This window comes from Chlorocebus sabaeus, chromosome 2, assembly GCF_047675955.1.
Source record: "Chlorocebus sabaeus isolate Y175 chromosome 2, mChlSab1.0.hap1, whole genome shotgun sequence".
Lineage (NCBI taxonomy): Eukaryota > Metazoa > Chordata > Mammalia > Primates > Cercopithecidae > Chlorocebus > Chlorocebus sabaeus.
In genome coordinates this window covers 97,075,545-97,091,599 of record NC_132905.1, presented here as the reverse complement: position 1 = coordinate 97,091,599, position 16,055 = coordinate 97,075,545, and the positions used below count along the sequence as shown (strand labels likewise).

The following is a 16,055-nucleotide window of genomic DNA, read 5'->3' as shown; positions in this document are numbered from 1 at the left end:
AGCAGAGCGGGGTGTGAGAAAAGCAAAGCAACACAGAGGTCCGAGCGGTGTGAGGTGTGCGCGGTTAAACCGGCTCTGAGAGACAGGTCTATGGGGCTTCAGTGGTCCCCACTCGTGCCTGGCAATTGTTTAAAGGCACTATTGCTCCGGACCCGCTGCCTTCACCCATGAACTTCCTTTCCTGGAATCATTATACAAATAACAACGTACAGCCAATAAATAGCTTCTGTTATTTTTACGTAAATTCTTGGTGAGCAATTTAAGAACTGCCCCCCTCTTAAGCTTTATAAACCCACTCGTCACTGTTGCGAATCCTTCGAGTTCAGGGCAACTCGAAGCTATGCTCCCAGGCTGCAATGTTCAAACTCGGTCCAAATAACCTCTCTACTTATATCAAGTTTGCCTCAGCTTTTTTTTTTCTTTTAGGTCGACGGTTCCCGCCCCACAATGGTTCAGGGAGGGGGACGCCCGCACTTCCTAATGCTCCCTTAGCTGGGGTCGAGCGGAGCGCCCCGCGCCGAGCCTCAGGCGGCTCTGTGGAGAAGCCCCTCCGCCCCGGGTTCGGTCTGCACTGCCGGCCCCCAGTCCCCGGCGCGCAGGACCCAGCAGGGACAGCGCCGAGCGGGAGGGCGGGCCAGCGAGGAGAGGGCCGGGCGGGGAGGCAACCGGCAGAGGGCGCGGGTTCCCAAAACCGAAAAGGCGGAGCTTTCCACGCGCACTACGTGCTCCCTACGCGCATGCGTCCCGCCCCCGCTCAGGCAGCACCTCGCCTGATTGGGTAGCGCTGCCACGTCGGGGCGGGGAAGAGCGTCGTCGCGTCCGGGTGACGTCTCCCGCGGGCGTCGGCAGGGTCGGCGGCGTCGGCAGCAGTGTCGGCGGCGGCGGCGGCGGCGGCGGCAGGTGGGAAATGGCGGAGTATCTGGCCTCCATCTTCGGCACCGAGAAAGACAAGTGAGTGGGACCCCCTGCCGGGGGTTGGGCGCGATCGGGACGCGGGGTGGCTGAGGCGGCGGGAGGGCGACCGGGGAGGCCCAGGCGGGCCGGAGCGGCGGCGGCGGGGGGAGGGGCCCGGCGGCGGGAAGGAGCGGCGGCCCTTCCGGCCCCTTGCGCGCCCTCCGGATCCGCGCGCCGCGGTCGCCTCGTGGGCCGCGCGGCGGAAAAACGGAGCGGGACGAATGAATGGGGCTTCTTTTCGGGGCGCGGCGGCGGAGCTTTCTCCCGCCTTGAGGCCTGGACTGGCTGATCGCCCGACGTCCGGGCCTCCGAGCCGCGGGCTCCCGGAAGCCGCCTCGAGCGGCGCTGAAAGTTGCCTGGAGCATCTGGGCCTTTTCGATGTGGACCCGTTTGCTCCAACTTTGAGCTGTGAATGTCCTGTGTCGAACAAGCTCTGGTACCAGCCTTGCCAGTATTCAGTCGCTTATCTAACTTAGGGTCCTAAGCGTTGGTGTTTTATCCACTTAGCCAGCCTCTTGCCTGTTTAAGCGACCACGGGGCCGGCAATAAGGACATATGACAAGGAAAAGTATGGTGGAGACTACTGGATTAACTGTCTAACCACAAGAGACGTGATCCGCTCTTAAAATGCAGGTGCTCCTCGATTTACGATGGGATTGCGTTCCGATAAACCCATCATGAATCGAAAATGCCTTTAATGCCCAGATAAACCCATCGTCTAAGTTGAAAACTTGTAAGTCAGTGACTTCTTGAAGACACAGTTCTGATTTAAGGAAAAAAATGTTTCGATTTTTTCCTTAAGGTTGCATGCCTTCCCTAATCAATCGTTAGGTTAAAAGCAAAACATTTAATTTCAGCTTTGTATAATTACCACCTTGGCACGTATTAATTTCCAGTGAGTTGGCTGTAGTTTAGACTAAAGGGAATGTTTTCAGACGTTTGAAGGATAATTCTTACTTTGAAAATCTGAAGACCCAGCATCTGGCTTAATCTACTCTTCAAGTAGTTATCTTGGCATTCTTCAGTGCCATACAAAGTTAACATGACTTTATGTTTTTAATGAGAAACCCCTAAATTTGTCATAGATGTTTTTAGTACCACTTTTTTCAAAAGCTATTTAAAATGTTTCTCTTTTCCAGGATGGAGTCTATCTTGTAAAATGTCCTCTTCACACATGGTAGAATCTCCTGTGTTGTTTGGATGAGGAGGCTATATTCCTTTTCTGGCAAAATTTTAAGCCAAAATCTACCAGTTATAGTCACTTCAGAAACATTGAGTTGGGGGTCAACTATAGGCCAGTTTCTGGAGACTTATACATGGGGAAAATTTGGATATTATCCTTAAGGAACTCACGGTATGATCTTGGCGAATGAATAGATCAGCTCTAGTGGAACAAGAGGCTCTTCTGAGTTTAGGGTGAAGAACTAACACATATAGGATTGGGGCATCCTTAATTTTGCCTTTTCATATTTGCATGTGGCATGACTTCTGTCTTATAAAAGTCTATCTCCCTATATTTCTGCTATAAGCAACCACATTTCAACCTATTGGGCTATACTGTAAAGATCATGGTTTTAATTCAGAAAAGTTGATTATTTAATCTAGGTGACTTGTGTTTTCTTTTCAGGGAGACGTGGGGTTTTAGCTTCCAGGAAACAGGATCAACTCCTAAAAAATGAAGCTGATGGTTCCTATTAACTTTGTTTTAATTATTATTTAAGCTAAGAATAGAATATGGATCTCTACCAGTTAAAAAATACTCAGCTTATGTTTGAAGTTATAGATGTTTTCTAGATTCAAGCATATCCTAATAGCTTGTCTGTGGTTTAATTGTATGGAATAATTGGATATTAATTGCTGAGGCCCAGGTCTTGCCCATTCTGAGGTAGTTTTTAAATAAGCTTTCTTTATTTTTAGACGACTTCCTAAAGATATGCTATTGTCTAATCAAGTTAGATAATCTCAAGACCGATAAGTTTACAAATATATATGATCACTTTCCTCTCCTGATAAATTCAGACTTTCCCATCTTTACTGCTACCTGATAAATCAGTGGCTAGTCAGTCTTCATGGTCCATCCTCAACTGAAGTTGAGGCCCTTCGATCTTAACTCTGGATTGACTGTTTAAAACATAATGGCGTGTAAACCCGGGAGGCGGAGCTTGCAGTGAGCTGAGATCCGGCCACTGCACTCCAGCCTGGGCGACAGAGCAAGACTCCGTCTCAAAAAAAAAAAAAAAAAACATAATGGCACTTGGTAAAAAAGAAAAAAATTGAATTTGAATGGAGTCTGTCTAGTAAGATGTCCTAATTCATCAGAGATCAGCTTCCCTCCCTGACGTTGCTGGCACACCGGCATGATTGCTGGTTCCATTGGATATGGATCTGGATTGTCAGCGTATTTGAACAGTATTAAGGAAGGGTTTTGCAATAGAGACAGAAGGTGACGTTAGGTGGTTCCTAAGGTAGGGTTTGGTCAGTCCCCTAATAGCTTGTTTTCAGTGTATTGAGACCAGGAGAATTGATTTACTTCAGACCTATTTTTTGAAACTCCCTGTTCGTCTGGTGTCATGGGTTTAGAGAGATTCTCAACTTCGTTTTCCATTTTCCTTAGATAATGATAGCACTTCATGAGCACCATATGTGAAGCACACGTACGTTCTGACTCTCCCAACAGTGCCACATTGGCGTTGTCATCATTTACAGATGACATCTGAGAGCTAGGGTGACTTGCTCAAGCCCAAGCAGCTGGTAGCAGAGTTGGGATCTTAACCCTCACAACACCAGTGTTTTCAAGAGAGAACTTCATGGTGGAGAACTAGAGAACGTTTAGTTAAGTTTAGGCTAAAGTTACATTTAGTTTTAGACTAATTTAGTACTCCCTTTAAGAAAAAAACAGAACAGCTGTGCAGTTAGGAATGTGGAGGGGATTTGAATGAGGAGGAGGCAGGTTCCAGTTAGAACAGTCTTTGTTGAATGAGCACTGTGTTTGAAGAAGGGGAAGTTGAAGTTAAGTTATCCTAAAATACAGCAAGGAAGAGGAGGTGCTTAATACCACGGAAAAAAGTCTGTGTCATGTTTCGGAGAGGTTAAAAGTAATTTGATAGTATATGTCATGCTGCTGACATATTTCCATGTGTTTGATATCTTCCCAGCAAAATAATCAGCTCTTGTTTTCCCTTACAGAGTCAACTGTTCATTTTATTTCAAAATTGGAGCATGTCGTCATGGAGACAGGTGCTCTCGGTTGCACAATAAACCGACGTTTAGCCAGGTTTGTTTGCCCTTTTTTTTTTTTTTTTTAATGTAAATTATAAAAACTTCATGTTGTTTTCAAAGACAGTTAATTTCTACATTTTTTCTCTAGTGGTTGCATTTTCCATTTGTGTTAATAAGTGTGTTCTTCTATTTAATGAGAGCGAGGCAGGTGAGCCACTTCCAGTGGAAGGCCTGAAGCCACCACTCCTTGTTTTTATCATTAGAGAAACTTCAAAAATTAGTTTTTGATGTTCGTGTGTTGGCTGTGCCTGATATTTGCTCCCCTGCCATCTTCCCTACCCCCTGTAATGGACATGGGTCCAGAGGGGGTGGCCGTGCCAGCCTTGGCTTAGCCTCTTCCAGGCACCAGTGGACACGGAGTGGGCTTTCTGCTCTTTGCTGTCTCCAGGCAATAGAGGTGATGGAGCCACCTTAAAAGCTGGCATGATTGTCACCAGGCCCATCTTGCTTCAGTTTCCCTGGCTACGTCCTCACTTTCCCATCACTAGTTGAGGAAACAGCGAGTTGTGTCGTGTCATGGAAACATGAAAAATGAAACTGAAAGGTAGAAAGTGGGCCGTATATTACTCATAGCAGGTCTGTTAAGTTAGTTGAGGAGTGCCTGTTATCTTGGGCTTGGATCTGCTCTGAGTTCAGGTCAATCAAAAGTTGTGATTTTTGATAGTTTTATTTTTGGTTAATTGAAGAAAAGGCAAAGGTTTGTACGCTATAAAGGATCACTTATGGTTTAAAGGGAGAAGGCACCTCTAATAGGAGCAGAAAACTTGTGCCCAAGTTGATGAGAACACCTGAAATTTGAAAATCTGTGCCCACGTCTTTCCAGATGGAGAGCTGGGGAGCTCCTTCTAACCCAGCCTTGAAGTCTAAATGTGCAGCCTCTGAGCTGTTGAGTAGCTATAGTGTGTGGCCCCCGGGAGCTGCCAGCTCTGCCTCTGAGCTCACATCTGTCTGTATACGTGTTCCTGTCAGCATTTAAGAAAATCTACCACGTGGTGTAAGTGAGCTGGGAGAAGGAAACGTGGGTTTTTTCTGGTTGAAGCCCATGGACGACCCCATAGCACACAGCATTTTTAGAAGGGAAGAGGATGATGTCTTTTCCTTCCATTATCCTAATTACCAAGTGGTTAGTATAACAGCAGTCTATCTTTTGATAGCTCTGAAAATGTGTTTCTTTTTATGAATTTCAAAATCTTGGAGAAGCAGTTTGAAATTTTTTGCGTATTGTAATTGGGTTTTCTTTAATGTTTTGATTTATGAACCGAGTCTCCCCTAACTAAACCAGTGGCCTTGGATTGTGCTATAACCAAGCATCTTAGGTACTCACCCAGTTCTTTGATTTTGGGGAGTGTCCCAAGTGTTGGGCCGAGAGAAATCAACTGTTCCCTATTCTAAAAGTTTTCTTTAATCTGGCCAGAGGCACTTTATGTTTTTCTGGATCATAGATTACCTGAGCATGTGAAATGTAGTTAATTTAGGCGCTCCACATCAGTGGTGGGGAGAGCCCATTGGAGCTCGATGGGGTCAGTAGTATGTGTCAGCTTAAGCATCCTAGTTTGATGTGTGGGTTTGTTTGGGTTGGTTTTAGGCAATCCTAGCCACCCGTGGCTTTCCCATTAGACTGCATTACCTCTTCACATTAAGCTTCCTTTATTCAATAGCCACTGCCAGAATACCTGAGTGAGACCAACTGAATTTTACTATTGAATAATTGGGCTCAGTTTAGCTTTTCATCAGAGTTGTCATGCTACGGTCATTTCAGTTCAAAGCTAAGTCAGGTCAGCTTTGGGAAGCTTCCCAGGCTTGAGTTCAGTTGACTCAGGGCAGTACTTGACGGCTTAGGGGAGAGATGGGCCCCTGATGCAGGTGCCTGTTTGAGTCTGAGTGGTTCAGTGTGGACTGTTGGTCAGACCTCCCTCTTAGGTGGGCTTCCCAGCAGCACACCTTTGACTGAGGGACTCTTCATACAGCCACTCCCCTTTAAACAGGGCTAGAACTGGAGCTGGCTGGTTTTGCAAAACCACCACTTACAAAACTGCTTCACATGGATATTGTTGAGACTAAAAATTCGTTTTTCTAAATCATGCGAGTGATTGCTTTAGCTTGTAAATCATAATTCAGGGTGGGTTTTTTTATAAGCTGCTTACAGTGATATGGACATTAAGATTCATGTAATCTATTAGCCTACTAACTTAAACATGGTTTGTTTTTTCAGACAACTTGATTTTAAGAAGAACGGTACAGTGTAAGGTTTCAAGTCTGCCTGATCCAGTTTAAAGCACAAGGGCTAAAAGGATTTTTTTTCCTTAAAAGAAGGATCGGAAAAGAGCAAATGTTTTAAGCTATTGTATTATGTAAACAGAGATCCCACCAAGAAAGTGTAAATCAGAGCCGGGTGTCCATGACAGTTGACAAACCTGTTTGGTGTGCCTGTTTTGCTAGGAGACCAGAGAACTTGATGTACTGCAGACAGCTGAGTGACACATTTGGTTTTGAAAAATTACCTTGTGTGAGGAATATGATTATCATGTGAATTTTTCCACATATTGGTGTCTGCTAGCTTGAAGGACAAGAAAATGTAACTATTCTATTATTTATCTTGCATTAAACACTTTAACATTGAAAATGTGGGACTACTCAAAATGATACAGTTCCTTCTTGGTTGCTGGCTGACTTGACCCAAGTCACTGCTCAAACTCTGTTTTCATAATATGATGGTTTTGGTGTACTCTTCAGAAGACAAGTGTCTGACTTGCGGGAAAAAAACAAACGTTTAGCCATTTGCAAACAAATTGTCTCTTTGCAATTGTCTAATATATGCACAGCAGCCAGTAGAATTCCCCTTTTTATTTTTTTTTCCCCGCAGACCATCTTGATTCAAAACATCTATCGTAATCCCCAAAACAGTGCACAGACGGCTGACGGCTCACACTGTAAGTCCCACAGTTGGAGAAATTTTTTTAAAACAATGGTGTTAAAGAGCCCACTCTTAATTGAGACAAATAATGTTGGCTTCTGAGCTGCTGACATAGAGCTGTTGCAAACAGGACAAGGTGCTGGAACTCCTTGGCGCACACAGCAAGAACTTGATACTTGGCCACGTTCAGGAGGCTTTTCCCTTCTAGGGAAGGTCACTGGCCCGGCCACCTCCATTGATTGACATTTGTCATGAGAGCAGGTCCGTCCATGTGAAATGGATTTGAACATTTTGAGCCGTTCATTGGTCTTTACAGTGACTGAACCCCTGGCCTTTATTAAGTTCTTTCTGTAAAATTAAAACTCTTAGGAATATTAAGGAATCAATAAGGTAAGTTGCCCAATAAGTGTGGGTTTTATTTCACCATTATAATTTTTCCTCCAGGAAGTGGAGATTTCATGATATGTAACAATTGTATTTCTCTAATACAGTAATTTTTTCCATCAGTTTATGTAAGCATTATTCTTTCCGAGTTCATTAAAAATTTTCTGTCACATCTGAGAACATTTTGGTGCTAGCCTGGCAAACTATTTGTGCTTTTACCTGAATTGGAATTTTGAAAAGGAGAGTTTCCACGTTCTGTAAGCAGAAGTACAAGATTGGCATATCATGAGACCTCTGTTAGACTGCAGTGTTAGGGATTTCAAGACAGCCGCCAACTACGAAAACGCCTCTGCTTCTCAAGAAAATAACTCGCTCTTTTTTCAGCACTGAATCTCAACTGAAGCACTTGCCAGAGGCAGCCGGTTAAGTGTTTACCTTTAATTTTCCATAATATAAAGTTGTTGCGTTTTGTATTTCAGACCATTGCCCTCTTGAACATTTACCGTAACCCTCAAAACTCTTCCCAGTCTGCTGACGGTTTGCGCTGTAAGTTCATACAAGTTCCTTCCCCGGTTCCCTGGGCTTGCGTGTCAGAGCTCAGTGTCCACTCCATCTGGTCTGCCGTGCTAGTGTCAAGGACCACGTTTCACTAGAGGTGGCAAGGAGCTTTTGTCCCACTGACCCCACGGAAACCTCTGTTGGAGATTTGAACTCCCACCGTGTGTTAAGGGAAAAAGTAACTGGAAAGGGTGCCCTTTAAAACAGTCTGGAGCTGGGCCGGGCGCGGTGGCTCACGCCTGTAATCCCAGCGCTTTGGGAGGCCGAAGCAGGTGGATCATGAGGTCAGGAGTTCAAGACCAATCTGGCCAACATGGTGAAACCCCATCGCTACTAAAAATACAAAAATTAGCTGGGCATGGTGGCAGATGCCTGTAATCCCAGCTTCTAGGGAGGCTGAGGCAGAGAATTGCTTGAACCCGGGAGGCAGAGGTTGCAGTGAACTGAGATCGTGCCACTGCACTCCAGCCTGGGCAACAGAGCGAGACTCCGTCTCTAAAAAAAAGTCTGTAGCTGCTGCTGCCCACTCCTCCTTTACTTTGGCCGTCATCCTAGAGGGAACGTACTGGAATTAAACGTCGAGTCATATTCTTCCCTCTTAAGAGCAACAATATTTGAATGTTTCTCTCACTTTCTGGAATTTTAAAAAGCAAACTTCTGAAGTTACTTTTTGAGATTTTATTTCTCATTAGCCTTTTTTCCCTGAACTCCATTTTGGAGTGCACCCTTTAGTTGTGAGGGCATTGTTCTGAGAGCGTTCCCCAAATGAGGGTCTACAGCTTGCGTTGACCCCTGAGTTCCTCACCCACCAGTCCCGTGCTGACCCGTCTAACCCATGTGGGGGTGCTCCACTCACATAGGCCCTTGGCAGAAAAGATTGTCCGTTCAGCCCACACACTGCCTGGATACAGTCTCCAACTCTAGGAGATGGAATTGGTTTGCTCCATTTAGAAATAGATCGAAATTAGGCATTCAGTAGATACTACCAGTTTCTTCCTGTGCTGGGAAATATTAAATTTAGGTTGTGAATATTTACTTAATGATAATTTTTAGAGAAGGAGATACAGATGAGTATGATTGGAAAGTTCAGAAAACTAAAATTTGATTTTTACAGCCATCCAACTATAGAATCATTGGAATTCAGTCATTTATGGATAAATTAAAATGAACACCTGGACTTGTTAAAATCCAAAAGTCCAAACCAAAGACCGACACTTCCCATTCACCATTCTGTTTTAAAGCAGTAAAAATCCAAGTACCCTTGGATATCTACAAGCCTAAATCGTGTACACCCTTGAACCAGAGCCCCTCAGTTAATAGGGTAACCGACACAGGGTAGATGATCCCGGGGACATCCCCTCGAGCAGGCCCCGCACTGGGAGGCCTCGGGGTTGTGCTTCCTTGTGCACAGTGGTGCACATTTCTATGTGTGGATTGAGATTTTCTTGTCAATTTTTCCTGCCAACACACTAAATGCTTTTCAGTGCTAATACTGACCTGATAGTAGAGATTTCTTTCCCTGAGTCAAATGGTAGCAGGATTTACTTGGTAACCCTTGGTTTAAAATACCTGTTTTTTTTTGTTTGTTTTCTTTTGTTTTTAAGGAAATAAGATCAATAGGTGGAGGGAAATGTTTCTATATGCACTTATTAAATAATTTTTGTTAACAATCCTGCCCTGGGATAAAAGTGAATGGAAGTAGATGACTAAGTAACAGTAATTAATTCTTTGCCCTGATCGTTTATTTGGGGACTGTGTATGCTTTATTGACAATAGAATGTTGTATTAGTTTTCTTTGTGTCTTTATTTGCAGTTCACAGCACTTTTGTTTTGCATATGCTACAAACTAAAAGTTTAGCAATTACCTTATATTCCAATTCTGGGGTCCAGACTGTACAAATTAGATGAAATTCTAATTCGTCATTTTAGGAAGAAATCAATTACCTAAAATTACTGGCTCTTTTTAACATACCCTTTAGTATGTAGAAAAATAAGCATCAAATGCATGGGTTAAAGTTAACTATCAATCCCAGTTTAAGAATGATATTTCTGTAAGAAAACTGCTTTATTTTCCAAGTTGTATTTAACATAAGCTGAGTCATAAATAAGTTTTTAATCGTATCTTAATGCACTTGTCTCTGCCTTTCAAGTCACTTTTGATTGAAACATTTTAAGCAGAATAAATATAGCTAATAGTTTAAAATAATCACCACAAAACCGTTTCTCAAAGCTGCTAAAACTTTGAGCATGTAGATATTTTTTTCCTCTTCACATTCTTTGTGATGTGGAAAAGGAAATGAATTTGAAATAGTAAAATCCACCCTTTGGAACAGGCTTCTTTGGCCGTTTATAACTTGATTTCTGCTCAGGGAGGAACGTACTTTCCCAGTAGCTTTTCAATTGGGATATCCTGTGATGTGATTGGCAGGCTGTCCTAGTAGTTACACTTAATAAAATTTGGGTTTGAAAGCAAAGTAGTTTCCTGGAAGTTCAAAAATAACTAAAACAGCTCCAGATGGGTTAGAAAGTGAACTTAAATCATTCTCAGAATTAGAAAATAAGAAGTTATTTTTTATCTTTAATGACAAAAAGGGGGCCGGGCACGGTGGCTCACGCCTGTAATCCCAGCACTTTGGGAAGCTGAGGCGAGTGGATCACAAGGTCGAGAGATCAAGACCATCCTGGCCAACGTGGTGAAACCCCGTCTCTACTAAAACTACAAAAATTAGCCAAGATCATGCCACTACACTCCAGCCTGGAGACAGAGCAAGACTGCGTCTCAAAAAAAAAAAAAAGATAAAAAGAGTTTTGAGCAAGCTCAAAGACCCTGGTGCCAGCAGTTAGATGCCCACGTTGGGTGCACAGGCTAAGGGAGCTGACCCACTGTGGAAACCAGTCAGCCTTTTGCCAGCCCCTAGTCTAGCTGATTTGAACATGTTTGTTGATGAACCAGCTCTGTGATTTCTCAGGTTTAGAGAACTCTAGAATTTGAACATAGAATTTGATAGAATGGGCCAGGCACAGTGGCTCACCCCGTCATCCCAGCACTGTGGGAGGCTGAGGTGGGCAGATCACGTGAGGTCAGGAGTTTGAGACCAGTCTGGCCAACATGGTGAAACCCTTTCTTTACTAAAAATACAAAAATTAGCCAGGCGTGGTGGTGCGTGCTTGTAGTCCCACCTGCTTGGGAGGCTGAGGAAGGAGAATTGCTTGAACCCAGGAAGTGGAGGTTGCAGTGAGCCGAGAACGCGCCACTGCACTCCAGCCTGGAGTGGACAGAGACTCCATCTCAAAAAAAAAAAAAAAATTAATTAAATTTGATAGAATGATGTTGGAGATAGAGTGTAAATTTGAAGAATCTACCCATGCAACAGACCTGATTTTGCCTAATACATGTGAATTATGAGGAATAAACTGATGAAAATAGTTTGGGAATATAAAACATAAGAATGCTTGCGCCGGGCACGGTGGCTCACGCCTGTAATCCCAGCACTTGGGAGGCTGAGGCAGGTGGATCACGAGGTCAGGAGAGTTCAAGACAGCCTGGCCAAGATGGTGAAACCCCATCTCTACTAAAAATACAAAAATTAGCTGGGCATGGTGGCGGGTGCCTGTAATTCCACCTACTCGGGAGGCTGAGGCAGAGAATTGCTTGAACCTGGGAGGCGGAGGTTGCAGTGAGCCAAGATTGTGCCACTGCACTTAAGCCTGGGCGACAGTGAGACTGTCTCCAAAAAAAAAAAAAAAAGCTTTCATCAGCAAAACATTGTAACATTGTCTTTATTTGAGGGCATCCACAATACTATAACGTTAAGTGCTAACTATCCTACCGAGTCTTCATGGTTGCCTGGGTTTTAATCACGTCAGGAAGAACTGGAGAGCATACCATGGCTGGCCATCCATAAAAGACTAGTTAGGAGCATAAGCTTTTAATCACTGACCCTGCTTTCAGGTTTCATTTTAAACTTATAGAAGAAGGGAAGACATCAGTGTGCTTACTTGGCCTTTACTCTAAATCTTAAAAGGAAGAAAGTTCTAATATTTCTTAGTTTGAGCCCAGGTGTGGTGTCTCACGCCTGTAATCACAGCACTTTGGAGGCCAAGGCAGGCGGATCACTTGAGGTCAGGAGTTCAAGACCAGCCTGCCAACATGGTGAAACCCTGTCTCCACTAAAAATAAAAATAAAAGTAAAATTAGCCGGGCCTGGTGGCAGGCACCTGTAGTCCCAGCAACTCTGGAGGCTGAGGCAGGAGAATCGCTTGAACCCGGGAGGTAGAGGTTGCAGTGAGCTGAGATGGTGCCACTGCACTCCAGCCTGGGCAACAGAGCAAGACTGCGTCTTGTGGGGGTAAAAATAAATTGGTAGTTTGAGAGTCACCTTTTTCCTCACACTTTCTGAAAATGTGGCCCTTTTGATGCTGATTAAAGCTGGTTGTGATTTTAACATTTTAGTAGCCAGAATCGAGACTGTCACGGGGGCATTTACAATCTCACCACACTTGACACCATTCACAAGTAGCCATGTGGCTCAGTCTCCTGAGTGCTCCTGCAGAGTGCAGCTCTGCCAGGCTTTTCTCTAGATAATCTCATGTGTGTTACTGTAGCGGTTTGAGTTTAAGCACAAGAGTTCACTCAGTTAACATGTTCTAACCAGCAAGATTTCTGTTGTTTCCAGGTGCCGTGAGCGATGTTGAGATGCAGGAACACTATGATGAATTTTTTGAGGTGAGAGAATTGACCTCTGTAACTGATAGACCTCTTGACCTTCTGTATCTGTTTGGAAGGATTTAAAATTTTCTCCGCTAGTAAACGTACATGAGTTATATCTAATGACACTTTTTAATGTATAACAAGTCTTAAACCACTGTGATCTCCCTTCAGGAGGTTTTTACAGAAATGGAGGAGAAGTATGGGGAAGTTGAGGAGATGAACGTCTGTGACAACCTGGGAGACCACCTGGTGGGGAACGTGTACGTCAAGGTAGGAGCCAGGGCAAGACGGCAGCGTGGCTGCTTAGTGTGCCGGGGCCGAGGCCAACAGGCGAGAGCGAGATGGCGGTGTGGCCGCTTAGTGTGCAGGGCCAAGGCTGACAGGCGAGGATGAGGTGCCTGCTGCTGTGCACCTTAAGATCCTGGATGCTGGGGTGCACAGCAGGGCTCGGGTGCACTGGCTCGGCGCCTACCCGCTGTGTCGTGTATGGCAGTGGCCGGCCTGCACATGCGCCCAGCCAGCAGAACTGAAGGACGGATGGTACACCACGGCCATCATTATTCCACTGTAGAATATTTAGTACCTGTTGGTTAGAAGCTGTTTGGACTAAGGAAAAGTTAGGTTTACTCACATGTTTGGTTTCTTTTTCTTTTTTAGTGAATAAAACTTTGCTTACATAGCCATATTTGCTCCCTTAACCAGTTGAATTTGAAAATGAAAGCAACATTTGGCTAAATCTTAGACCATCTTGACGTTAATCTCATTGAAAATTTTACATTTTCCTATAATACTATAATATTTTTAAATTATCCTATAATACTATTCCACCTTATCCCTGAGTGTGTACATCTCTCTGATACATACTTGGATCAGTAACTGAGAAAGTGTCATTAAAACGTGGATGGCAGGCACTTTTGTTTTTGTCTTTCCAGTTTCGCCGTGAGGAAGATGCGGAAAAGGCTGTGATTGACTTGAATAACCGTTGGTTTAATGGACAGCCGATCCATGCCGAGCTGTCACCCGTGACGGACTTCAGAGAAGCCTGCTGCCGTCAGTATGAGATGGGGTGAGTGAGGAGCGACCAGTGATGTGGTGACTGAGGGCAGTCCGGGGCTGTGTGCACACAAGGTAGTAAGTGTCTCCTTCCAACCCACAGAGAATGCACACGAGGCGGCTTCTGCAACTTCATGCATTTGAAGCCCATTTCCAGAGAGCTGCGGCGGGAGCTGTATGGGCGCCGTCGCAAGAAGTGAGTATCCTGTGCCCATCGTTAAGCTCGGTGGCTTCTTTCTCCCCTCATACCCCCCCCCTTCCAAAAAAAAATGTGGCATAGGTGTCATTTCTGTTTTTCAAAAGGCAGTTGCTTAGAACATAATACAGATTTTAAAATATCCAAATGTCCTCTTTGGAGAAGAATATTCACCTGCACACAGGTAACTTCATTATCCAGCTTCTCAAGTAGAGGACAGACCTTAGTAACCAAGCGAGAGGGCGGTTAGCTGGGAGGCCACGGACATGAGGCTCGTGGAGAAAGTGACATGCAGTTTATTCTCCCAGATAGTACGAAGAAGAAGCAGACTAGATGTTGTAACCTCCTTTAGATCAGGGATGGCTTCCCTGGGACACATTGGAAGAAGAATTGTCTTGGGCCACACATAAAATACAGTAATGATCGCTGATAACTTTTTTTAAAATCACAAAAAAATCTCATAATGTTTTCAGCAAGTTGATGAATTTGTGTTGGGCCGCAGGTCGGAAAAGCTTTTGCTTTAAATATTTCACGTCCATTGGGGTTTCTTTTGGTTTTGTTGGTTGGTTTTAGGGCGTTTCATTATGTCTTGGGATCGGTGGCATTCTCCCTTCGGGACACTGGCAGAAGCAGGCCCAGTGGTCACATTGGTCTGATCCTGCATTTAAATGCCCGACAGCCAGGTCACAGAGCAGAGAAAATCAAGATGTCAGAGTCGAACCGACTGAGTTCTGAGTCTGGAGAGGTTCTCATCCCTCTTCTGTTAAACATGGATTAGGAAATAGATGGGTGGTGATTGTTTTATGGTCAGCATTAAAGAAGCATAAAAGAAAAACAGCCCTGCTCTCCCCAACCCAAAACCCGGCCTGATGGACACAGTAGCTCTGAGCGCCTGAAGCGTGGGGTCAGTGAGGGTTGAAGATGGGATGTGTCCAGCTCATTTTGATTATGATTTCCTGTGATCCTTTGAGTCGGTTCTAGAAGAAGACAGAAGGTGGAGGGTATACTCCTGTTCGTTTCTAAGCTGCATGTTGTTTTCTCCTGAAACTTAACACCTGAAGTCAGGGCGCCTCTCGGTCACGACGTGCAGTCTCCTCAGCAGCGCTTTTCTTTATCAGTGCTGTTGACGTGAGGAGATGCGTGGCATTTCGAAGTGTGAGTTGTGGTTGTGTGTTGCATGCTCTGGTTTGGATGGCATGGTTTTGTTTCTTTTCCTTGGTTGCAGGCATAGATCAAGATCCCGATCCCGGGAGCGTCGTTCTCGGTCTAGAGACCGTGGTCGTGGCGGTGGCGGTGGCGGTGGTGGAGGCGGCGGCGGACGGGAGCGTGACAGGAGGCGGTCGAGAGATCGCGAAAGATCTGGGCGATTCTGAGCCATGCCATTTTTACCTTATGTCTGCTAGAAAGTGTTGTAGTTGATTGACCAAACCAGTTCATAAGGGGAATTTTTTTTAAAAAACAACAAAAAAAAAAACATACAAAGATGGGTTTCTGAATAAAATTTGTAGTGATAACAGTATTCGTGGTGTAACTTATTTCTTGTGGAAGTTCTTTAAATTTCTCTTTATAAATCTGCTAGTCATCTTGGAGGTAAAGATTCATATCTACCACTTTGAGTCTGAATGAAATCGTATTTTTTATCTTAGGGCATGAACTAAAACACATACCAGGTGAGGGGAAACATTCTTGTTACCTACATGTTAACAAATAATCCAGAATTTCTCGAAGCTGTCATAGAAAGCCTTGTGGGGTCTCTTTTGTAACTAGTTAATGAAGAAGTGCTTAGCTGCAATCAGTAGACACGCTGTAGACTGCACTGATGTTGGGAAGAAGGCTGATCCTGTGATGAGACAGTGGGTGGGCCCGACCCATGTTACCTTCTCGTTCCTGCAAGTTTGTGTCAAGAACCCAGTGCGTTCCTGGGAGGCGCGTGGGAGGGAGCGTGGATGCCCGTGCGGCACACCGAGGGCTGGTGGTCTGTGTCCGTGTTTCCTTATGCGGATGGC

General features: G+C 44.6%; 1 protein-coding gene across 2 annotated transcripts; it reads left to right on the top strand.

The window, feature by feature from the left end:
* The first annotated feature begins 800 nt into the window (after positions 1-800).
* On the top strand, positions 801-15,568 carry U2AF1 (U2 small nuclear RNA auxiliary factor 1). Of its 2 annotated transcripts, none has more exons than XM_007969376.3 (8): positions 801-951; positions 4,141-4,228; positions 8,011-8,077; positions 12,766-12,815; positions 12,972-13,070; positions 13,733-13,866; positions 13,957-14,049; positions 15,275-15,568. In XM_007969376.3, the coding sequence occupies exons 1-8, from the start codon at positions 908-910 to the stop codon at positions 15,420-15,422; spliced, it is 723 nt and encodes a 240-aa protein (XP_007967567.1). In that variant the 5' UTR covers positions 801-907; the 3' UTR covers positions 15,423-15,568. The 2 variants fall into 2 exon arrangements, with proteins under 2 accessions (XP_007967567.1, XP_007967576.1); XM_007969385.3 differs by lacking the exon at positions 8,011-8,077 and adding an exon at positions 7,097-7,163 and having other exon boundaries at positions 817-951.
* Positions 15,569-16,055: the final 487 nt, after the last annotated feature.